Genomic DNA, 27,069 nt, shown 5'->3' with positions numbered 1-27,069 from the left:
GAAACACCCACCAGTTATTACAGTGTAGACAATACTTGGTTATGCTTTTTGCTTATGTATATAATGCAACAAATCTAGAATGTTCACTCTGCCCATATGCAATAATTTCAGACGATACACGTCCTAATGTTGTCAAATGCATTCCTGTCGAGAAGATCAAAGTATATTGTATATATCTAAAATAGCAGAGATAATAACAATATTGGTAAAGGTGTGAGGAAAATCAAAGATAAAACAAAATGTAATAAAAATCTGAATTCTGAGTTTTGTGACGTAAGATGCGTGCAGCTCCCCCATACATTGTGCAGTAAAAAAATGTAAAAATTAAAAATATTTGTGCGCTTTCAGTATATCAAAATATCCGTCTTTGCACACCAGCTCCTGAAGGATGTTCTTAAGTCAAGATGAACTATAAAAAAAAAATGAAATTCACGCATTATAATGGGGAAGTTGCTCGTAGAATGACGTCCCAAATGAACATTTCAAATTTCAATAACCTTCTTTCTTATGGACTTTCCTAAATCATTCCCCATTATACTTTTTATTACTTTCTGGTATTTTTAAACAAACTTTTCTTTAGGGGTAAATTTTCCCTTTCAGCAAATGACGGGACTTATCTATTTATTTTTTAATGAACCCATTCATTTGTCAGTGGATGACCTTATGCTTCAAAATTTTAAAGGATTTTCATTTAACCTGTTTACATCTCAGAAAAAAAGGAAAAAGAGAAAAAATGATTTCGATTATAAAACAACCTAAGACCGAAAGCTTCAGTCTTTGTATCGTCACTACGCCTTGTTTCGTTGTGGGAGAACAACAAAAGTTTAAACAGACAGATTTCCTGGCCCGTATTCTAAGTCGGGTTCAACTTAAACCCAGGTTTAAAGTTGTGGTTTAAGCATGGGCAGCCAATTGTTACATCATCACAAACAGTAGAGATATCAAACTTCAGCTCATGCTCATTCGGCTCTCAAATCATTCATTATTGTGTAGGAAGTATAAATAGATGTCTTCACCATCGATGAATCAGGGAAACAGCACAGTAAACACAAGAAACACACAACTTAATAAAAATGTTGATACTTCCCTTACTTAAACTACAACTTTAAACCTGAGTTTAAGTTAAGCTCGACTTCAGAATACGGGCCAATGTGTCTAATTTTTAGAGAGCTCTTTCATCATTCTATAAGGAGAAGGAAATTATTTCTTTAAAATTGAAACTGCTATCTTACAGATCTGTAGATTATATTTAAAACACATTTGAAATAATTACTGTCATAAGAAACACCATATGAGAAATAAATATACATAAGTCAGTCACATCCACAGCTGCTTGAATACAAGGGCATTACCAGATCTGCATTATTGTTAATGCCCCTTGCGTCCATTTTACTAGTAACACCCTTGCACGTAACAGAGTCACCTCGTGAATGTAGTAGCTTGACCCCGGGTTAGTATAACAGAAAGGTGATGCTAAATCGAAATAAATAACAAAATTATTACGTAATGTAAAATATGGTTATTATTTAACCCCTAATGAATGAAAGATGAATAGAAGATAAATAAAACATGTAAACATACATAGCTATGCACTGAGATGAAAATATGCACAAATAGACATACTATTAATGTTAATTTACAAACATAGATAAACATGCACAGACATAAATATGCCCAAATGATATAAATGTACACATATAGACATAAGTATGCACATATAAACATAAATATGCACATATAGACATACAGATTTACAAACATACATAAATATGTACAGACATGCACAAATGGACATAGATAGGCCTATCACAGATTAAATATAGATCCAATGAAGCCGGAGCATGCGAAGTAACGATGGCAGCTTTGGTTGACGCAGTCTACTTTACCAAGGGGGGGGGGGGGGGTGCAAAGGCAAAGCAAGAAGGTATAAGACGGTAATTGGCGGAGAAGGGACACGGAGGGCGAATCCAGCCGGCAAAAGCGACGGAGTTCGGAAAGGCAGGGCGAAGGCAACCGTCAAAAGTCATGACGAAAACTCGACAGGCAAGGCGCATGCCGCAGGCGAATATAGAGTGGTAGAGTGCATAGAGATTAAAAAAAAAATAATTATTACAATATTTAATCAAATAATCAGCTGATTGTGCTCTCATGCTGAAATACTGCAAGAAAACAAACAAACAACAAAAACCCAAATAAGTCGAAGTGAGAAGAGGATGTCATGAATGGTCTGGATTATACATAGTGGGAATCTATACATAATTGAAAAATTATCTTTTAAGCAGGAGCTCTACCTTGAATGACCCGCTCTCCCTGTAAGAATGCAGGATAGGAAATAACATTAATCAACATTCAGACATTACAAGACAACCAATAAAACATACAGCATGGATAAATATGAATACTAATGAAATTAATGACGAAAACCTATCCCAGTGTGTTAGCAATACAGCTGACAGATTACAAATATAATAGCTGAACTGGCTAGTCTAGATTCTATCCGTTGGTAGTTCATTTCTCTCCCCCTCTCTTCATTCTCCACCATGTACCAAACCCCATTGATCGCGATATTCACTATTTTTCACGCCCTTATTCGAGGGGTTGTTTATATTTAGGGCGTAGAGGTCGATTGTGTAGTATAGGGGCCAGAGTAAAAAAAACACACACACAACAGTCCTGACAGAGTACAAATATAATAGCTGAACTGGCTACCTGAGGTACATAAAAAATGCTATCAAGGGGAACATAAATGTTATATCATACTGGGCTTGTTGAACGACCGTCAACAAAAGCTGAAGTGGCTAACCTGGGTAAATAATCAATAATATGTTTACAACGCTTCAAATCTGAAGAAAAGAATGATCACGGTTAATGAATGGCAAGTAAATCTACATTATTGAAAATTAAATTACATTAAAAATAAGCTTAGAAAATGTACAGGTTCATTGGAAGACCGTCAATTAAAGTCGGAATGGTTACTCTAGGTTAATATGAATCATTAAGAAAATTGTGCTTAAAAACACACCTAGCGTGAAAAAAAAATGTTACGGAGCAAATAAGTGATTATGCAAGTGAATTGAATGTATTCCCGTTAAAAACAGATAATACATATAAAATTATACATATGGATTGGTAAATAGAAAACGGGAGGATGGCCCTCCTCAGCAGCATCAATCATGGTGCTGCTGGTCTACCGAGGGGTCCTCATATACATACACTTTTAGTGTATGTTATATAGCAATCAAATAGTACAACAAGTATAGTTATAAGATATATTTCTTTATTTGGATCCGCTGCTCTGCTTTTGAGGATGAAATAAGGGAAATAAATGCATATCATGTTAGCAAGGCAGGCTGAAACACCGCCTATAAAGACTAAATTGGTTATCATAGGACCTAGGTACATAACAGATAATTTCTAAGGTTACGATAAAAGTAAGTTATCAAGCCTGTAAAGAGAACTGTTTTGATAAAGATACATGTACAGTACATAAAATGCAATTTAAAAGGTAAATGGAGAAGTATGACTGCAATGACTAAAATGTCCCTCCTATTCTGCCGCTCTGCTTTTGATGAGGACATCTGAAAACATAGGCCTATTAATACATTCGCATCATATTGGCACACTGGGAAGAAGGGTAAACAAAACACATCAGCAAGGTCTATTGAAGACGCCAATAACCACACGGAATTTTTAGCCTAAGAAAAAGAAGAATCACCAATGTTAACAGGGCCAATGAAAAGCCGCCAATATCAGCTGAAGTGGTTCACCTTGGTAAAGAAGAAGAGCCATTAGACCGAAACCTGTCGAAAAAGGGAGGTTAATATAGTTACAAATAATTGAAATATCGTCTAGGTACATGCATTTGACAAATACTTTGTACCATCTGTGCTGATTTTATCTATCAGAATGAAAGATGAGAAAAAGAAACATATGTTAGCAGGTTCGCTGGAAAATCGCCAAATAAATAAAGTTGCTACATGGGTGATATGAAAAAAGGTAAACACAGCAACTGGTCCAGCCTAAAAAGATACAAAAGTACATGAACAGAAAATGAACTAAATTCCAGTCAACAAGAGCGTATATAGGCCTACGTTTAAAATGGGACTTTCTGTCTTTGTAATCGCCACTCTGAATTTTAGAATAAAAGAGGAATAAGTGCATAAAATTATGTAAATAGCAAGGCACACTGGAATACCGCCAATAAAATCTGAAGTGTCTATTCTGGACAAAAATAAAGTCATTGATATCATACAAGATATTATGATGGTAACAGAATGATATCCTGTAGGTTCATCGGCATTATGCTTGAATGCATCCATCCTGAAAAATAAAACGATTCAGGTCTTGAAATCATTCTGGCAGTGTTTTTGTGCATCGATGTCTTACAGCGATGGTAATGCCTCCAGAGCTATCATGAATTTAAAAGAAATGACACTGTTAAGCAGACTTAAAATAAAGAATCTGCTAGATAAATATCAAATTCTAGTCATTTGGACCCCACTTCGGATTTTCCATTCAAAATCATGGAATACACTGAAATATGAATATGTTAATGAGAATATCTAGACGCTCTATTTAAAATTCAATATTTCTGGATTCATCCCAGAGTCACGGGAAATTTTATATTTTAATAAAAAATATTTCTAATGATTTGTCAAGGGAGATCATTGAATCGACTAAGTTTATTATGGAGTTGTATGACTCCTTATGTATTATATTAATGTAAAAACGAGATGTCATATCACTGAAATCATGCTCTGAAAAGGTTCACCTGATTGGCATGTAGACATGTCATATCATTTAAACACTTACTTACCTTTGAAAGTGTGATGAAAGGGTGACATGTTGTATGAAAGACAACCTGTTGCTATATGATGAAAGGGCGACATGTTGCACGAAAGACAAGGTGTTGTTATATGATGAGAGGGCGACTTGTTGCTGTTTGGTGAAAGGTTGACATGTTTTATGAAATACAATATGTGGCTATATGATGAAGGTGACATATTATATGAAAGATGACAGGTTGATCTATGATGACAGGCTGACCTGTTGTATAGGAAGCCGACTTGTTCATCTATGATGAAAGATAAACATGTTGCGTGAAAGATAACTTGTTTTATCATGAAAGGGTGACTAGTTTTAGGAAAGGGGAGTCCTTGCTATAAAATAATAATGAAAGGGTGACTAGTTGTATGAAAGGCGATTTGATGCTGGATGACATGGCGACAGTTGTACTAAAGGCGAATTGTCATTCTTTTTGCAGAATGATGAAAGGGCGGCTGGTGTTGAAAGGTGTCTTGTTGCGATGATGAAAGGGCGACATGTTTTATGAAAGGCAACTTTTTGCTGTATGATGAAAGGGCGACATGTTGCATGATCAGAGGGCAACATGTATGGACATGATGGAAAGCGACTTGTTACTGTATGATGAGGGCGAAATGTTGTCGAGAATGCTACATGTTGCTGATGAAAGGGCGACTATTTGTATGCGAGGCGTCTCGTTGCTGTATGATGAGAGGGCGACTTGTTGCTGTATGATAAAATGGTGATATTGTATGAAAACCAACTTCTTGCTGTATGATGAAAGGGCGACCTGTTGTATAGGAAGCCGACTTATTCATCTATGATGGGAAATATGTTGCGTGAAAGGGTTACTACTTTTTTCATGAAAGGGCGGCATGTTTTATGAAAGAAGACTCCTTGCTATACGATGAATGGGCGATATGTTGTAAGGAATTCTTCTTGCGCTACCTGATGAAAAGGCGACTAGTTGTATGAGAGGCATCTTGCTGCTAGATTATGATGAAAGGGCGATATGTTGTAGGAATTCTTCTTGCTGCTACCTGATTAAAGGGCGACTAGTTGTATAAAAGGCGTCTTGTTGCTCTATGATAAAAGGCGATATGAGAGACTTGTTGCTGTGTGATAATAGGGAGACATGTTTATAAATAAAGGGTGGCACGTTGTAATACTGGAACTATATGAGAGTCGTCTTGTTGCTGTGTGATGAAAGGGCGACATGTTGCTCTCTATGATAACAGGGCGACATGTATGAAAGAAGACTTGTTGATGTATGATGAAAAGGCGACGTGTTGAATCGCTAATCTGTCAAAGAGAATCCACCTCAAATAGCTAGACCCCCTTAGGATCTAAAATTACCACTCAAATAGTTACACCCATTTTTTACCATGTTTACCATTCATTAAACCAAATAATCAACATATCGTATAGTCAACCATACACTACCAAAAGATGTAAATTACTAATTTCCTTTCTCTTTAAATGATTTCATACAATGTCCATTTGTAGGCCTGCAAGCTTTGCTGTGGCATTACGTCAAAGTCAATTTGCAAGTGATGGTCTTCCGCAGAGCTTGGTTCCCTTTCATGATTATTTTCAGAGTGTACATGGGTGCAGCTGAAGCTCTCTCAAAACTATGTGAAGATACATGTATGTCGACATGGTTGCAGTCAAAACTGAGTGAAGATATGTCGACATGGTTGCAGCCGAAGCTTTTCGTCAAACTGCGTGAAGATAAGTCGACATTGTTGCAGCCGAAGCTTCTCGCCAAAATGTGTGAAGAAGCATTCTCTTTTCAGACCTGTACGACGTAAACAAGAAACTGGTGATAAAGATTTTGGTCAAATGATTAGTTGATTAATTAATTTTACTTAATTACAATATAATTTCAATTGCATAACTCATGCACTATAGATCTAAAATATAAAATCAACTTTGCAAAATGCTGTCAGATAATTATCGTCCTGCTTTGTAGTTTTTATTTCTATTTCTATTTTTGTGACTTAGATCGGGGAAAAATCTAATCAAACGGTAATGCTCGTTTGTTTATGATCACTATAAACGTTAGCCTACTTTGTCCCAAACCGTTCGATTCACGTTAATATACTTAAGTCTCCATCACTGCATGACGTGCAATGGCTTGTTCTATGTGAAATGTCAGACCTAAATTTCTAAATTTGAACAACAGCAATGTGAGTAATGAATAAGATAAGGCTAATATCAGTGATTGATATCTACGAAGAATTTGTCAAAGTGTGCTCATTAGATTACACTTACCGTAATAACGCAAACGAACGAGACGATTGACGCATCCATGTTGAGCATGATTAAAAACGAAAAAAACGAATGATCATACGAAAGACCCAACGAACGGATGAACGAATGGACGGACGAATTGTACTAACGATTTTCGTTTGCTTTTGTTCGTTTTTGGTAATGTTTTTTTGTTTGGTTTTTGCTCACCGAAATTCTAACAATTGGGAGACAAAACGCCCAACGATTCTACATCAAGCGCCACCCTCGACTTTCTGGAACAATCGAACTTTCCCAGTCACATAAAAAGTTATTAACTTTCAGGTGACAATGCAGCAAATGGATATAATATAATAAATATCAAACGATCCGGTTTCATACAGGCTTAAACTGTGAGACGCCTATTTGAGAAGTGCGTGAGTTGATAGCCTTGATAGCCCGACAGTAAACTTGGCGTCACAAGCCAGCTTTAGAGAATTCTTCGTTTCATCGAGATCATGAAATAGTACTGGTATTGTTCTACAGGTTAATCACTCGTGTGGAATTTTGTTCATGTTTTTGCAGTATGATCAGGTCGACAAGACAGAAGTCATGATTGATTTTAGTATACTTGAAGGCCGATATTCTTAAAACCTTAATTAAGTCTAATAATGTTCTATATTTGCAATAATATTGTTTACTGCTGTTTATGTAAATAGGTGAGAGGTAGACTTGCCTTCTTGGAAGTGCTCGATTTTCATTCGGGGTAGGCCTATTCCGTACCTGAAAAATATACACAAAAATTCATTTTAATAAAAAGATTGGCTACGAAAATTTTATCTATAAATTTGAATAATGAAATAAAATATGGGTTAGATCTGCAATATAAAGCAAAATTTCATGTTAATGAAATATGTTTGATTCTAATAACGGTTCTTATAAATTAAATGGAATTACAAAAACAAGCACTAAATCTAGAATGCGAAACAGAAATCTATGTTAATTATGTTAATAGAATAGCCTGGTTTTTGATAATGGTTATTGTAAATATGAATCCATAATTTAAGAAGTAGATCTAGAATATGAAACAAAATTCGTTGTATCTCTGATTTGACAAGGATAATTATTATCACTATCGTCATCACTTTAAACATTTTTTTTTTAATTTCCATAAATTTATATTTCAGCTTGGCCTTCAAATAGAAATTTGGGCAATAGCAATTTAGGCGTATATATGATTCTACCAGGTAACCCCCCCCCTTTTGTACACGCATGTGGTACTTTTCAGATATCTATAATCCTTGTTTCATTAACCGTGGAAATTATGACTAGATCTATTAGCATTACGTGAGGGGAGTGCTATTATAACATACGAAACTTTTAATCATGAATGAAAAGATAATACAGACAGATATCATCGATTAATGTTTGTTAAAGAAAATGAAAAAAAAATTGCTAATACGATAAAACTTACCGCAATAATTCAAACGAACGAGACGATCGATGCAGCGTGGTGACAATTTAAAACCCATCGTAAGACTCAACAAATTAACGAGAGCAACAGACGAAAACTTTACAAAAAAATAGGAATTTACACTATAAGCGTATTTTTAGGAACGCAAAACGTCAAAAGAGTGGAAAGGTGCAACCACATACTGTATGGGGGTATTCCCCCTCCCCTCTTCGCAACTTACAGTCGATCTAGTTTCCCTGTCATGTTAAAAATAAACGACTTTTTAACAGGTGACAAAACAGAAAATGCAGCCAGCTTCTTGTCATGAATATGTTATACATGTATCTTAACAAGAGAATTCATAACTTCATTTAGATTATGAACTTCGTTCATGTATCTGTTTGCGCGATCATCAGGCTGACAAAAGCCATGAATGATTTGGTTGTTGAATCTGGACCCATATTCATGCAAAAACTAACGAGTGTAGCAGTGGTCATGGTAATTACCTATAGCAGTATACGATTGTACTTAGGTGTGAACTAGACTTGCTTCCTGTAGATATTTTGGGCATTCCATATCTGAAACATAAACACAAAAATCCATGTTAATGCTTGGTTGTCATTACCGTTTCTAAGAATTTGAATATTTGAATTATGCACTTTAATATAAAACAAAAATCCGTGTTAATGAAAAATCTTGGTTCTAATAAGTTTCTAAATGCACTAGACAAAATTTCAAGCTAATGAAATAGCTTGGTTATGACAATGGCTCCTAGTTTTCTGTGAACTGTAATAAATAAAGTATGCTTAAATATCTAGAACATAAAACAAAATTCAATGTTAATAAAAAAGAAATGGCTTGTTGATAACAGTTTTCATAAATTTGAATACATATCATGCACTAAATTTTTAATGGAAAAACAAAAAAAGACATGTAATTTATGAAATAGCTTGGTTCTGATTCTTTTAATAATTCATAAATTAAGCACTAAATCGAGAATGTGAAATAAAATGTCTTAGTCACTATCATAATCGTAATCACCATAAACTTGTTTGCTAATTCTACTTCTGTTAGCCCTAGGCTTTCACAGAAAATAAATTTGAACGTAAATTACGCACTAGATCTACAAAACATAAATATATGTGTTAAGAAATAACTTGCATGCTTCTTATATCGGTTTCTATCAAGTATGTATAGCTAGAATATAAATGAAAATTCCATATTATAATGAAATAACATGGCTATAAGAGTTTCTTTAAATCTGAATACACAAGTCTTGCACTAGCCAAAACACAAAACATGATATGTAGCTTGGGTCTCAATGTCTGATTAATCAATAGATCTAGAATATTAAGTAAATATCATTGTCTTTTTTTCTTATAATCATTATCACTATCACAATCATTACCATTAAACTTTTTTTTATTTCTGCTCCTGTTTCAGCTAGGTCTTAACAGAAAGAAATTTCGACTTTGCTTTCTGCCAGGTAGTCATAATTACATATTCATTTTTCTTTTTAGATAAACATGACGGCCTAAAGTGTATCAAATTCCAATTTAAGTACCAATCATCTTAACAATGTCTAGATCTGTTGTTATATTACGTGAATGGGACTGTTGTTATAATTTCAAACTGCCAAACAACAATTTAGACAATTACAATCTTAGCACCTATATCTGCATTTATGAAGTGGAATTATAAGCTATAGTCGTTAAGTTATCCCTGCTATATTTTGAATGTGAACATTGACTGTTGTCAATCTCGAAAGCTTTATGTCTATTCTACATGGGCCTAGAACTCTTTTTTGGACTGAGCAATGAACCGCACAATGACCATTCGATTAGAAATATATAGCAATGAAATGAACGAATAAAATCGACATACCGAAATGAAATATACAAAACTACAGACAAAATCAATGTAACAGACCTCACCTTGTACACCTACGAAACGGATATCATAATCGATATAGCAAAATGAAATATAAAAAATAAAAATGATAAAGTAAATGTAATAAATCTCACCTTGTAAAGTAGACGTACGAAACGAATAATTCCAAACGAAAAGAAAGTGATTTCTACGACTTTCAGACGCGGAATCGATTAACGATCGAATAATCGAATATCGTTTTTACACGAATTTCACCAGCCAAAATCTTGGCGTGGTAAAATATTTCCATTCAGGGGCAGTGCCATTGTATTATCATAAGGGGTAAGAGAACGGAATGGTGACGTCATCCTTTCTCTCGATTGAATGATAAGGGTCTTATACAATTTGATGACCTCAAATTATCTCTGAATTCTTTTCCATTAATCATTTTTTCTCTTTTTTTTTTCATTACTTAAAAATCATACTGAATGAAACCCTTTTCCCCTCTATTTGGCACCGCCCCTGTTTATAGAAACACACAAAATCGTAAGGTACAATTCAACGAGAATTGTCTGGATAAAAGCCTTACCACCTTTTTGTCTTAAAAAAGTTGTAAAGCTTTCGGCATACATTCAATAGAAATTATGAAAATTAATTTGATTACCCGTAGGTGACAACACAGCAATCTTCTTGATATTGAACGATAAACTTTATGGAAACGGCAAAAGAATACGTTTCGGTCAGGCACTTATTCTACGCCTACGAGGAGGGGGGGGGGGGCTAAACTAACTTACGCTACAAGTCCTGACACTAAAACATACACCTAACCAATTTCCATGAAGTTCAAAGTTTCATAAATATCATCATGTTATTGCCGTATTGTTCTACGGGTAAAAGGACTCACTCATACAGCAAAATTTGTTTAGTCTCATCATGTTCCTCCATGATCTGATCTTTCTCTGATGGTGGTGTCATGCATCCTGGATTGCAGCATCACAAATTCTGGCTTTAAAACTTATTTTCATCCAATATCAAGAGAGAAAATCTTCCTCCATAGCTCCACAAAGTTCAAAACATTTCCCTGTCCGCTGATTTTCACAAAATTATCAGGTTCAAATCAAATATCAAGGGCAGAACAACCGTCCATAGACCCATCACAAACTCCACAGAGAGGTCCTGATAGACTCGGCGAAGCTCTACCGTTCAAGTGGTGTCTAATCCACACAGAAAATTTAAAGTTTCTGTCCAAGGAAAACTTTGTTCAAACTGCTCCTTGTAACTCAAGTTCTTCTAGTCAATATTCCAAACTATGAAAGTCCTCCAACTGCCGTAAAAAATGTTTTCTAAAGTTTAAATTCCCGTCTTGGAGGCGCGATAGCTCAGTCGGTAGAGCGGGGGATTCGTATTCCGGTGACCCTGGTTCGATTCCCACTTGGTGCGCTAGTGCCCTTTGGTATGGCATTAATCCTCAGTGGTCCTTCGAAGGGGAATTTAAGCCGTCGGTCCTCTGGTTGCTTGCTTACAAGCATTCATGCTTTCTTAGCAATCAGGTAGAAAATCACCACCACCATAAATTCCCGTCTGACGAGCGTCGGTTCCGGTTGGACCGCGCTGCCTCTTCTCGGAAAAAAAATGATTCGAGCGCTGAGTCACGTGATGGCAATATGACGCATAAATTTGTGTCCAATATTCAGTTGGCGCCGATAACTGATATGCACTTGTGCAGCTACCAAGGATTGTATCTGATGATGGAAAGTAAAAAAAAAAAGAAAGAAAGTTATTGAATTTTTCAGTTTAGAAATATTTTGTGAAAAAAAACTTGATTGCATGCCTATATATATGCAATATTTGGGCTGATGTCATATTCAGACTTTTTTTCATGTGCATCAATCGTAATTCGATATTTTCATATTTTGTGTAAAACATGTCTCCCGACGAGGAACAAACTAAACAACTATAACGTCATGAAAGGATAACTTCATGAAAGGAACGAAAAGATAGTTGAGTTGACATCAGCCAGCCCATAGCATTATCTAGTCATGTAGAATGTAGAAAACTCGGTGTGAAACAATGTGTCAATTTTAAATGTGTTTGCTTTGCTACTAAATTAATATTCTTATTTCCTCCTTTTTATTGTCAATTCCTCCCTGAACATGAGGAATTAGCATATGGTTTTATAGTCAAGTTGGTCTTTATTGACAAATCTGTAAAGAAAAATGAAATATTGTATAATTCATACAATAAAAAGAACGAAAAAGTGAGGGACATTGACTGGATTATGCATGTCATTCACAGTTTTGTGAAAAATAAGCGAAACTTTAAAATAAAATAGTATAACTTTTTTTTTACACCCGATGTTGATGAAATTTTCAGCGGTATGCAAGTTTGATATTTCTATATTTATTCAAATAAAAAAAACCTGGGGTAGACTTGAACTTTAAGAGATTCATGATATCTGGCTGCGTGACGTGATATGACAGTCGGCACATGCCAGACGCGCTATTGATTGACAGTCAAAATAACGGATCGAGAAATTCACTTTTATGCGTTAAATTTGCAATATAATCTGATAGAATTCAAAATGATGTCCATTTTGAGAATATCTCTTGTTCGTTTTTTAGAGTAACTGACAGCTATTTAATAATTTCTGCCCACGATGTTGAACGAGGCGAGAGAGGGAAAAAGAGATGGAACGAGAGAGGATGAGAGAGGTGTGTAATCCAGGATTAACTGCAGAATGAATTCTTTCATTGAAAAGTACCTGAAGATGATTTTCTTCCTATTTTACTGTAATATAGTAATACTATAACAAAGTATAAGCACATCATGCATTCAAGTTAGGATTTAGCACATTCGTATGTACTCTCGTTCTCTCTACTTTTAAGACCTTAAATAATTTGAAACCCCAAACGCTTTCGCTTTCAGATTTTTGCTGAATCTTCTATTCGGTAAGCTTTCTTACATTGTTACAAGCCAATGCATGTGAAAATGATTCATTCAACAAAGTTTATTTTCGAGATTTAAGATACTTTTTGAAAAATGTCAAAAGACTCGATTGAGACCATAACTGTCAAAAACTCCGAAAAGGAAATAAAGGTGGTATCAACAGAAAGAAATGTAATTTTCTGTGATAATGGTAATTACTTACTTTATATTCTTCCAGCGTTCTCGGTCTGCGGCAGTCTCGCCTCCAGCTGTTTCAAGGCCGGCCTCCCCTTCCCCTTTCTACGGTACTGTTTGATGGCTTCTGTCCGATGCAGCCGAACTTACTCCGCACATGATTGGTTACAGGTTCTTGTGCCGCCCCGTCCCAATAAAACAAATCTATGGAATTCTGTATAAAAAAAATACAAAAAATATCATTCAAATAAGGGTCTTTGTCACGCCATCCTAAAAATTGGGCTATTTGCAACATTTTTTTTTAGGGGGCAGTACTAATCTTGCGTTTAGTATTGAGAAGATTGATTAAATGCCATTATTTTTTTTGTCGTAACTGTGGGGCCGCGGATCGAATTTGAAGGGGGGGGGGTGTTGACCATATAAAATATCACAAAATGATGGTAATTCTTACGTTTTTGTACTGTACATGGTAATGAAAAAAAAATGGGGGGTGAAGCCCCCAGCCCCCGGTTCCAAAACTATCGAATAATGAATGAGATTAAACCCTCTCTAGTAATGGCCTTGTACTTAAAGTTGGATTATGAGTCTTCCTTCAATTTAAAACCGCTGTTTAAAGACATTTCTTCCATAATAGCTGACAATAATTGTTTGAAAGTTAGAGTGACGCGGGCTCAAACAGCATTACTTAGCGTTTCTTACAGTAATGAATCATACAAATGTACTTCAAATTCAACCATCGAAATATAAGCTGCATTATCTTTAATTCTGATTCATTGCAAAGGTAGGTTATTCAGAGTAATTTGAATTCAACTTTTAAGAAATAAACGTATATATCTTTCTTTGGAATTCAATTAAAAGGTCGATAAATCACCGTATTTTCAACCTTGAAGAAATAAGCTTCACCATCTTTCTTTGTAGTTGCCTTCAATGCAAATGCAAAATGTATCTGACCATAGACTTCTATTATATGCCTTGCACAAAAACATGCGTCTCTACTTTGTATGAACAGTTAAAAGTAACGGAAAAGATATCAAAATTTCACTTTATGCTTAGCAACACTATGAAAATACATGATTCTATTAATGAACTAACCTCTATTCTTGCCTTTCTGATGACAATAAATATATAAATCTGTAGGATGCTACTGATAAAAGTGGAATTGTAGCCCTAAATCCGAATTATTATTTGCTGTGATCTGCAAATGAACTGTGAAAACGCGGATGATACGTATTCGCAATCGGGCCAATGTTAAGCTGGCGGTGCCAACACGAAATGTGCACATCTGGCATAGCAACAATAGATGCTGGAGATTCCATCGCCAAACAACCTTCCAATTTTTCACTGGTCACCAGGGGCAGATACTGGATTTCGTAAAAGAGGGAGGGGGGGGGGCTACAAAATTGTGAGCCCTCCTCTAACATTCTAAAAAAATTATCACACGAAAAGATCATAATTTTATTCTTATTTTTAGGGGCAGACCGTCCTCCCCATAGAACAACCAATGGTTGCCAGGTGACACAATACTTTGTCAGCGCGACAATTGACCCGGACGTTGAAAATGAAAGAATTTATCGGTAATGCATGGTGCAGTTACATTTCTCCTAGAGCAGCCGTACGGCATGTCGAAGACAGTGGTTTTTAACCATTTTTTGTACCAACTATATGTAGGTGGTTTGAATAAAAAATAAATCGGCTGCTTTGGACTCGCCGTACGACTGCCGTAGGGAAAATGTGCCTGCAACATTATATAACCAGAAACCGCGGTAAACTTGCTCATTTAGACAAATAAAATCATAAGAGGATAAAAATTCTCATAACAATTCAGGGGGGGGGGGGGTAGAAAACAACCCCCGGACAGAACGACACTGGTGTTTCATCAGTATCATTATATCTTATTTTATCTCAGTATCTCTGTCTCAAATTTTGAAAAAAAAACAATCAGTATGTTCTATAATATTCCATTCTATTCATTCAGTTGACTTTGATGGAGCTTAAAAACATGTAATTTTGAAAGCTTTTCAATACACTCTTCTTTGATTTTTTTATTAATCACTTCTTGATGAAATTTGCATTAATGCATTATTTCCCTTTTTTTCATTGGATAAACATGAATAAATAATTCGGAAGATTTTCAATAAAAACCTCTTTTCCTCATTTAGTTTGTTAAATCACGAAAAAGAAATACATGGGCGATATCATCCCAGCCCCGCCCACAGGGTGTCATCCATGCACTATTTTGTAAGTGGGTAAACTTGAAGGGTAAAATGGTCTTTTGGTTATCTTCCCCTTAAGAATGGCTTGACGGCGAAATATTTTAACCACCTGCATTTTTGTACTGGTCATTACCAGGGAGTCTGTGCTGTATGCGTGTTTCATGAAACACAGCCATTTTCATTTCATTTCCCTAACCCAATGGGATGCAAGGGTTCTGGTAGCTTGTAACAGTGATCCGCGTTAATCACTGATTGTTTAGTTGCTGCCAGCAGATACTTTCTGACAGGTGTTCAGCATTCTTATCATGCTTATGGCAAGACAAAAGTTGTAAGTTTAGGCTTGCGCGAACGAAATAACAAACTGGCATTTCTTGTTATGCAGTCTCAATTGCTAGTGCAGTGAATAAGAATGAATAGCCAATCTGTGCGGGAAAAAAAAACCATCTTTCTTTTCGAAGGAACTCTTTTCGGAAATGTATGAATTGGAAAATGAATGCCAGGGTATAAATTGTAAAACATCCCTGTACAAGTTTAATCAGTCATCTCAAGATTGTATTTCAGTAACAAGTGGCAGATTAAGAGGGCATTTTCTTCTTGTTAATCCCCACGCCTTTACCAAAACAATTTTTCGATTCTGTCCAGTATCTTGTGGAAAGTGCCACCTTTCCATGTTGTTACCATTAATTTCTTAATATTCACTTTATTGATTACTTCATTCATAGTGTATTGATCTCTTTGTATGCCAAATTTATTTATTAACTGTGTTAGTTAATTCATTCATTTTGTTCTTTTTTTTGTTTGTCAGAAAACTATGCAAATATTGTTTTGATTTTTAAAGAGAGAATTTGCATGTTCAAAAAGAAAACCAAAAAAAACCACATAAGTACTGAAATAAAGCTGACCAGTATAGTGACCAGTAAAATAGTCTTAAGAAAATAGTGATTGTTTGTGCTTGCATTTAGTGGCTTATCACGGTTACACTTCGTAATTCCGAAGGTTCGTAATTCCGAAACACGTAAATTGCCTATACCTCGATGTTCTTTAATCCGAAAACTTAAAAGGGTTCGTTAATCCGAACACTTGTGGCGTTATTCCGAAGGTTCGTTGTTCCGAAGGTTCGTTAATCCGAAAACGAAATAAAGTTCGTTGTTCCGAAGGTTCGTTAATCCGAAAACGAAATAAGGTTCGTTAATTATTACGTTTTCGGACTAACGAACCTTCGGAATTACGAACCTCATGTCGTTTTCGGACTAACGAACCTTCGGAATTACGAACCTTATTTCGTTTTCGGACTTACGAACCTTCGGAAATACGAACCTTTGGAATAACGAACCTTCGGAATATTCATGATATTCGAATCTTCGGAATTACGAATGTATGCGGGTTATCACAGGGTTCTCCAACGTTTAATCGCTTCCCTCCAAATTAAGATGCATGAAACTTATAATTTCATAGGTTATGCAAAATTTGAAGGGGGAAAAACAAGCATTAAAAAATGATGCATGGACAATTGCAGTGGGGTTGGGGCAATCAACTGATGAGTTATAAAGAGAGTGAATTCAGACAGGCCCGTCGGAAGAAATTAGAAATTTGTATTTTTTAATTTATCGATAGAGTGCGTATTTCACTAATAATTCGCGCGAGCTGAAATTTTCTATATATTAACTTAAAAGGATTTAAAAAAAACTATTTGCATAAATTAAACGTATCTCTCACAATGAATATTGCGAGTGTGAAGCGTGAGCTGAAATGTGAAAACGGGACATTTCAACACATTTTGTCACTCCTGAGCATTTTGCACATCTCCAGAACATTTCTCACCAAACAAATAATGAGCGCGAAGTGCGAGGTGTATGAACTTTATGATATATCAATCTGAAAAAAGAATATCTTAAGCTCATGATATAGCAATGGAGGAGGAATCCGTGACATTGTATCGTAAAATGAATAATGCAAGCGCGAAGCGGGAGCTGAATTTTTTTTTTTTATATAAGTGTAGATCTGAATAGAGACTATTTGCATAAAATGTTATGAACAAAATTAGTATTAGAAGCAGTAGTAGTATCAGCAGTTGCAGTTGTCTACTACTATTGTATTTTATTTTATTTTATTTTATATTCATACATTTTATTGACAGAGCAAAAACAACATGTTGAATAATGGTGAAGAGAGTGCGATACCGTCTTCGCCTTGGTCCTCATTGCCGACGTCTCCGGCATCATCCTCCACCATCGCTCGTCTTCCGAAGAACTTTATCGGGAGGACGATCGGTCTTGGAGGGCCTCGAGCCAGTCGGAGAGCACTGTCTTTCGATAGCCCGGTTAATAGGAGGAGGTCGTTGACCAGATCGATGACCATGATGTCATTGACCCCTATCTATGAGGAGGCCAGGATGTCTGCAAGAAAACATCTGGTGAATAGGTAATCATTTTGGACTGGTAGTGGTGGTGGTTTTGATGATGATGGCGACGATGGGGATGATGATGATGGTGGTGTTGGTGGTTGTGATGAGTAGGACCTATGGTGTTGGTAATGATGTTGACAATAATATATTGGTTGTATAGTATTTATGATTTTGGTGATGATAAGAAAAAAATGTTAAAAACGTAAGGGAAAAAATACAATTAAGGAGAAATATAATCGATGAAATTAAAGGCATTCGTTTATTAAAAAGAAGTCTAATTTATTTAAAGGACAAGTCCACCCCAACAAAAACTTGATTTGAATAAAAAGAGAAAAATTCAACAAGCATAACACTGAAAATTTCATCAAAATCGGATGTAAAAAAAGAAAGTTATGGCATTTTAAAGTTTCGCTTATTTTCAACAAAATAGTTACATGAACGAGCCAGTTACATCCAAATGAGAGAGGTGATGACATCACTCACTCACTATTTCTTTTGTATTTTATTATATGAAATATGAAATATTTTTATTTTCTCTTCATTGTCATGTGGAATGAAGTTTCATTCCTCCCTGAACACATGGAATTCCATTATTTTAACATTTTGTGCTTCAGACAAGGAGGTCCTAATCGTCAAATTCGTAAAAATTGAAATATTGTATAATTCAAACAATAAAAAACAAAAGAAATAGTGAGTGAGTGACATCATCGTCTCTCTCATTTGGATGTAACTGGCTCGTTCATATAACTATTTTGTTGAAAATAAGCGAAACTTTGAAATGTCATAACTTTCTTATTTTACATCCGATTTTGATGAAATTTTCAGCATTGTGCTTGTCTGATTTTTCTCTATTGATTCAAATCAACATTTTTCTGGGGTGGACTTGACCTTTAAAAAAACTCCTACTTTCAGCATGTTCAGGTCCCATGTCCTTTGTTCCTACGATAATATTTCTTACCGAAAATGAAAATTACATGAAAATAATAATTATTCAATATTTTCTATATACACTATGTGTATGAATATGGTATGTTTCCCTTATGACAAAATATGTTATAGCAATAACATACATTGAATCTGTTTTTAATCCAAGTTTCGATCTTGGCGGACAAAATATGAAGAAAAGAAATTTGATTTCATATAATAAATGCGAAAGAATAAGCATGATAAGTGGGGATATGACATCATCAGTTGACTATTTAACTGAAATAATTCAAAACTTTAATCATAACTGTGTTCTACCTTGCCCAATTTCAATTTGAAATTTTCAGTGTTTTGTTTGTCCGATTTATATATCGTATTGTTTTCAGTCCGATTTAGATCGTTTACCAAAGTATTAATTTAATATTCCTTTAGATGTGAGAAAATTAGAATTTAAGCTATAATTATTTTTTTTTTCTCTTATCCTCTTAATCGAGGTATTTATTCACAATAACATGTACATTTATATACAAACAATAAAAAAAAACAATTCAATTCAATAATGCAATAATTTTTTGGATATCACATTTTTTCAAAATTCCGAACTTGTTTTTTTGTTTACATAAATTTTCTAAATAAATAATCATAGTAAGTTTGAATTCAATCCATAAAGAATTCGCATTATATCTTTTTCCTTTGAATATGCTTTTTATGTAATTTCGATAAATAACAAATTGGGCAATAACACAAAATAGATTACACATAATATTGCTGGCATTTTGCAGATCATAACCTATAATTAATGTTTTTTCATCTATAGAAATAGTAATCTTGAAAATATAAAATACCAACCTTTCTATAACTTTCCAAAATAATCGAACATATTTACAATACAGTATGAAATGAAAAGTGGTATCAACTTCTCCACAAATGTTACATGTGTTGCTTTCTAATACATGCCACTTAAATAAATTGTCTCTTGATGGTAAAATCTTGTTTAAAAATTTAAAACTAAACTGTCTAACTCTGTTATCCACAATTAAATGCAACTTGAAATAAAATACATGGCTCCAATTAAAGGAAATTGGTAATGAGAACAGATTAGACCAAAAAGATACAATGCCTGGTTCTTCCGATACATCTGAACATAATAAAGAATATATCTTTCTTGTTGGTAAAGAATCTAGAGTTATTTGTACTCCACTTTTTAATGAAATTAAAATTCGTTCACTTTTCTTTAATTCTAGTACACGATTTTCCTTAAACAACTTATTCAACCAATAAACAGGAAAAGACTTTTTTAACTTAACATATTCTAAATCAAATAAAAGCTGAGACGAATAGACAGATTTATTCAAAATAATTGGTGATAACCACTGACGATTTCTAATAACATCTTTTACCCTAATTATACCTGCATGCTTCCATTTCTCAAATATCAACATACGTTTATTAAAAGTTATATTGCTGTTATTCCAAATAATTTCATTTTCAATGTTTTTTACTCCAAATATACCAATATATCTTAACTTAGACCAGCTACAAAAAAAATCATAGTAAAAACTGGGCATATTTGCTTTTGTACAAAGAAAATGCATATCTTTTGTTGAAATATTGTATTCAAAACATAAAGGAATTTCACCAATCTTTGATAACCAGTAATTAAAAAGAAATTTCCAACTACGTTCGCTTTGCTCTAACAGCTTGCTTATCCACGAAATCTTAAGTGATTCAATTTTCGATTCTAAGTGGACCATACCGAGACCACCTTCGTTTGTTTTATTTATACAAACATTTCTTTTAACCTTTTCTTTTGAAGAATTCCAAATAAAAGTATATAACATTTTATTTAGAGATTTGATTATTTTGGGGGGAACTCTAATTACTTTTGCAGGATACACAATTTGCGAGACCAACAAAGTTTTGATGATAATAATTTTTCCGAAAAATGTTAGATTTCTTAGCTTCCATACGCTAATAATATTTTGTATCTTATCTAGTTTATTTTGCCAATTATAATCTTCAACAACTTTCTCATTTTTCCCAACATATATACCTAAATATTTTATCGGTTCTTCAGTGCATTCTATTTGTCCGGGGACAATATCAATATTAAACTTCAGCAGTTTTGTTTTTTGCAAATTAATCTTTGGCCCAGCATTTGAACCAAAAAGTCTTAGTTCTTCCATCAAAGTATAAAAAGAATTTTCATTTTTCATAAATATAGTTGTATCATCCGCAAATTGGGATATTTTTACATCTACTTGATCAACATACATCTGAGAAATCGGTAAACTGAGACCTTCAATTTTATGATTCTGTTTAATTTTAGTCGCCAAAACTTCTGCAACAATTATAAAAAGTAGTGATGAGAGGGGGCACCCCTGCCTTACACCTTTTTTAATTTGAAAAGGTTCAGAGATCCAGCCATGATTTAATACACGGCCTTTTGCGTTGTTATACATTGTTTGAATCCACTGAATGAATGAATTTCCAAAATTTAATCTTTTTAAAAGGTAAAATAGAAAATTATGACTTATATTGTCATATGCTTTTTCAAAATCCAAAAACATTATAATGCCCGGAGCTTTCATGCCCTGATAATAATCAATTATATCTTGCACCAGACGTATATTTTCGGCTGAAGACCTTTCCTTAATAAAACCATTTTGATCGGGTGATACTATGCTTGTTATTACATTTTGTAGTCGTCTGGCAAGAACTTGTGCAAGAATTTTGTAATCCACATTTAGGATTGCTATCATTATAGAGCTCTTGACATTTCTTCTTTGTGGTCGAAACTTTGGTTCACTTATTTATTTACTTATTTATTTATCAATATTAACATTATTATAATTATTCATTTTATCCATTATTATTATTTATTATTAGTATTATTACTATTTCGGAGTCCTCAACAACACTAGAATCGCACCAAGTGAGGGTAGCATAACTCTTTGCACATGTCCGTGTTTACTGGGGCACGACGATTCTTAGTGATAGAAACAAAAGCAGATCGATGAAAATAACGAAAGACAATTAAAAGACCGGAACGCCAGGACAAAAAGTGCAACATCTCGGCTTAGTGGAGCATTAAAGTGATACAATAGTACGTAAATACATATAAATGTAATAACACACACACACATAAAGACAAAAAATACATAGTATTTACATATATTTTTATGATAAATGGTAAGACGATGGTCGCATCGGGATTGGCAGATTGAAATAAGGACACTATACAGCGCGGGGATGACTTGGAAAACATGTAGTGACGGAGATCCTAATTGCGAGTCATTGGACTTTTATCAACAATCCTAACACCAGGTTTGTATCGATCTGTCCCCAAGAGAGTGATCTTCAAGGCTCTTTAGTTGTCTAGCGGCGAGGACTGTACCCAATGTTGTTCATACGGTCGGACCATGGATGTAAACCTCCACGGTTGCACCGAAAACTTTTGATCAGCGAAACCGACGGTATTCTAGGGGAGCATGTTTTAAAATAGGGGACATGTAAGGTGTTTTATCCGACAGTTACCATAGTAACATTGCTTTTCAACTTGTTGGACAAAACTGAAATGATGAAATGCTCCCCTGACCGACCTAACAGTACATCACACCAACGAACCAAATTTTGAGGTGGTTTCGTTGATGCGACTGTAGCAGATGGTTTATTTTCACTTGGTCCAATGCCAATTCGTCCAGTTGCCAACTCGTCAACTATTGGTCTACCATCAGTACGTCCAATATCCACATGGTCTAATTGCCCATTTTTCCACTCACCATTTAATAAACAGTTGGTCCAGTATCTATTTAGTCCATAATCCATCAGACCCAGGGGCCGCGGAAGCAGGGGGGGGGGGGCTTCCCCCACTTTTCTCCAAAACCGTGTACAAAATCGTAAAAATGACCATGTACGATTGTGATTTCTTGCAGAGTCAGCCCCCCCTCCCACTTTGAAAACCGTTCCGCGGCCCCTAAGTCCAACTGATTATAAGACGAAATGGTTATAGACGAACTGGTGATTAGACGTAGTGAGGTTTGGCTCAAATCGCTATTGGACCAAATGGTTGTTAGACGAAATGTTGATGGACGGAATGGCATTAGACTAAGTGAAGGTAGACCATTGTAGTGAGTGGACTAGTTGGCAGCGGACGAATTGACAATTTACCGTAACAGATAGGGGATTTGGGATCATATAGACCCCCAAAGGATTCACGACCAATAAAAAAAAATAACAGGAAAAAAAATGACAGTAAAAATGGCCAAATGTAATATCATTTTCTGAATGTTATGTCAAATTCAATCATGAAATTATAGATTTCTTCGCGTTATATAGGCCTGGGACAAATTTCTTGATCATTCGCTCACAGTTTTTTTTTCATATGTTGCCACATACATGTACATCATACCTTACCCTCGAAATTTTTATATTTCTTTCGAATTCTTTATTTAGTTATTTGTTTATAAATATATATATATTTTTTTTTGGGGGGGTGGGCTCATTACCTTTATACTGATCGAGTCAGTGTGTTGGTTTTGAAATGGGGCGGTGGATTGGTGATGGTACGGGATTCTACTTGTTCTTGTTGGTGGGGGGGGGGGGGTGTCTTGTCAACCAAACACAGAAGAATGTGTATAATTAATAAATACAACTAGCTTGATCTAAATGGAAAATAGGTTTAAAAATGGGGAAAGTGGCTAGAGGTGTACGGAACAGTACTGTATAGCCATATACATGCATGATTACAATTAATTCATTGAATTGAGTGGACGCCGCATTCACTTCTTGACAACGATAATAGCAATCGATGTATCATTTCAAAGTCTCGACCACAGCTGTCTGAACACAACTAGTTAGCAACCCCCATCAAAGACTCATCCTATAATTCTATTTTATTCAATAGGAACATCCTATTGTCCCCAAATTCTATACATCTACTTATACAAACAATGCAACGTAGCTTCGCACCGGCGGCGGCATTGCAGTGCGTTTAAGTGTGTACGTGCATACAGCGGTCAAGACGCCACAAACGAGTACTCGAACAAATTCTTCAAGGGGTTCTGTTTGTGCAACATCGCGTCTCAAATCCTCTTGAGTTTTATAAGCATCTTATTACCCAAATCGGCTGATTAAAGAGACCACTCTCGAAAGGGATTGGAATTATAGGAAAGATCTTCTGGAATAATTGGCGGCGGCGGAGGGTCAAAGGTGGGCCAGCATGGAGCGAGCTGATCTTGGTTCCCCAAGCGAAAGTTTTAGACCAAAGCACAGGTTAGTTCAGCCTGAAATTATGGGCTCTAGACTTGGTATGATTAGTTACATCTCTTAAAACAAATGCTCATGAAAGAAACGTCATGCGACTCTTTACAGGCCTTAGTCACGTGTGTACATCCAAAATAATAAAATAAAAAAATAATCATCGCTATTAATTTGATTTTATTCAGCAGTAAAACAAAAATTACATGAAAGAATAGTCGGTGAAAAGACGGAGGAAGTTTACAATATGATGTCCTTCCTAAAAATCAACAAAAACAACACAAAAACACCCTCGTGTAATGCTATATATAAAACACATTAAATATGAACTGGCTTTATATTGTATTTTACCCTTTTCTAACCAAACATGTTTTGTCCAACTGCAAGAAATAATTATAAAATAAAAAGAATAATGATGATGGCGATGATAATTAAATTAAAATGATGATTATGATGGTAATAGTAATAATAATAGAATTAGAAGCTTTTCATCTTATAACATTCAATTCAATTTACATTCATTTTCCATTAAAAACTCGCGTAAAACAATTTACAAATAAATCGGAAGGACCCCCCACCCCCAAATAAAAAAGAGAGGAAAGGTTGCGAAATTGGTGCTCTAGCTGTACAAGTGTAAGCAGATATATTCTTACCTCTATTATTATCAGTCAACTAACTGAACGAAAGAGGGGTGGGATGTTTGTATGCCGATTTGCTATCAAGGGCAGCTTATCGGCAGTAGATGAAGAACAAGTTTCTGTTTATTCAGATTCCCTTTTTAATTCCCAGAAAAGAGACAGATTATAATCAACTACATTTTTATCAGTTTGGAATACTCTTTCCCTTATATAAATTGAATGCTTTTCAATTACAATATTTACATTTCGATAACGTGGCAGTCTGCTGCATTACATGCCCAGTGAGCATACCCATGCGGTTACCCAATCGTCTTCCCGTCTGAAAAATACCAATCAGCTCTTCTTACTACCACAATCATCATCATCATTATCTTTATCATCATTATTATCATCATTATCGCCATCACCATAATCATCATCACCATCACTATATCATCATCACCATCACCACCACCACCATCATTATCATCATCATTATCATCATCACCACCATCACCATCATCACCACCACCACCACCCCACCACCACCACCATTATCATCATCATCATCATCATCACCACCACCACCACCACCACCCCACAACCACCACCACCATTATCATCATCATTATCATTACCACCACCACCACCACCACCACCACCACAATTATCATCATCAGCAGCAGCAGCAGCATCATCATCATCACAAACCATCAATCAATATAAAATAAGTGTAATATTGCAAGCATAATCATGAAAATCATCGTTATCGCGGATTTCAAGTTCAATTTCACGATATAACTTTTCCGTGGATCTCATAATTCTAAAAAAATAGAAATAAACATGTTCATTTATGATAATAGGATATTTTTCAATAGCATGTATAGTGAAACATATATTCCAAACCCACAAAGTATTGAATAGGACAACAGAAATGAATTCTTCCTCGTGTGAAAAGAATATTGATTGCCTACTTCGCCACAAAAGAATATATTTCAAGTTTTGGGGGCATCTCCTGACTTTTTGAGCACTTGTTCAGCATCTGTTGAACAGTTGAATAAATCAAAGTGGATATTCAATCTGAAGATGTACACCAACCTCAAAGTGTATAAATATTATTTAACTATAGTTATTCTTGTTAGACATCTAAATATGACCAATATGCATAAATAATAGTCCAATTAATATACAAATTAACCGCAATCTAATTGTTGGGAGGGGGTTACATGTACTTTTTCCCCCAAACAAAACAAAACGTCGATCTGCGATTGGGGTGGGGGCATTGGCGGCGGAAGCCACAAATTTTAGGAGGGGACAACCCAAAAAATTTTGACAAGAAAAAAAAAAATTAAGGGGGGACGTAGGAAAATAAATTGACAAGCAAAAAAAAAAAAAAAAAAAAGGTCATCAACAACAAATTTAGGGGGGACCGTCCCCCCTCCTCAAATTTAGGGGGGACACGTCCCCCTGTCCCCCGCTTCCGCCGCCTATGGGTGGGGGGGGGGGGCCGGGTCACAAGACTCAGCTGAGTTTTAAGTCAAGGTCTTTGCTTATTTCAGCATGATTATTCGTAACAATGCACATCTATGATTTTAAGTCATGCCCGATTGACGAATCTCAATGACTTTTGATCTCTATGGAAATGGCAAGCCATTCTTTTGACGAGAAAATGGGATGTAGCACATTGTAAACGTTTTTGTTGTCTGCGGTGAGCGCAAATGTCCAATAAAAAAAACCGATTTAAGTTTGGTAGTATACCGAATGTCATCAACTTTGGAATCAGACTGCAAACATCGAGCTTGGGCAAAATACTGCATGTCTGCAAACTGCCGATTATTTTTTATCTGTGGTAAAATTCATTACTCATTGTATAAGACAACAAAAGTTCTTGAACATAAAATTGTTTATTCTGAATTTCCCCGTGTTGACTCAACCCTGAGAACTTGAAAGGAATCAACATTCAACAATATCTTGTATTAAAGCGTTTTGTGACATATTTTCGGGTTCGAATAAATCACGGGAGCAAATGTTTACTTTTGCAGGAAAGAAATATATCCGTTGCTTCAGATCATTTGACGTGTATTTATCTCAATGTCTTGTTCCAGGCGGATAACTGTGCTTGACATGGACACCATGAGTCATGGGAGTGGTTCAAGGAAGGGGGCTACATCGGCGGGA

At 35.2% G+C, this 27,069-nt stretch overlaps 1 protein-coding gene across 3 annotated transcripts in view; it reads left to right on the top strand.

Annotated features, from left to right (window-relative positions):
* LOC121410277 overlaps positions 1-27,069 on the top strand; it is a 56,959-nt gene that overhangs the window by 3,411 nt on the left and 26,479 nt on the right. The window contains exons 2-3 of one of the 3 annotated variants that reach the window (XM_041602260.1): positions 17,825-18,108; positions 26,997-27,069. The exon at positions 26,997-27,069 is cut by the window's right edge and continues 66 nt beyond it. In XM_041602260.1, the coding sequence (XP_041458194.1) occupies positions 17,837-18,108; positions 26,997-27,069 (345 nt within the window). In that variant the 5' untranslated portion in view covers positions 17,825-17,836. Of the gene's footprint in view, positions 1-17,824; positions 18,109-23,983; positions 24,290-26,594; positions 26,741-26,996 lie in introns of those variants that run through there. The other 2 variants (XM_041602278.1, XM_041602269.1) reach the window with 2 other exon arrangements.

The sequence above is a fragment of the Lytechinus variegatus genome, chromosome 1 (assembly GCF_018143015.1).
Source record: "Lytechinus variegatus isolate NC3 chromosome 1, Lvar_3.0, whole genome shotgun sequence".
Classification (NCBI taxonomy): domain Eukaryota; kingdom Metazoa; phylum Echinodermata; class Echinoidea; order Temnopleuroida; family Toxopneustidae; genus Lytechinus; species Lytechinus variegatus.
Note: the sequence above shows the minus strand (reverse complement) of the source record. Positions and strands in the feature narration are given on the sequence as shown.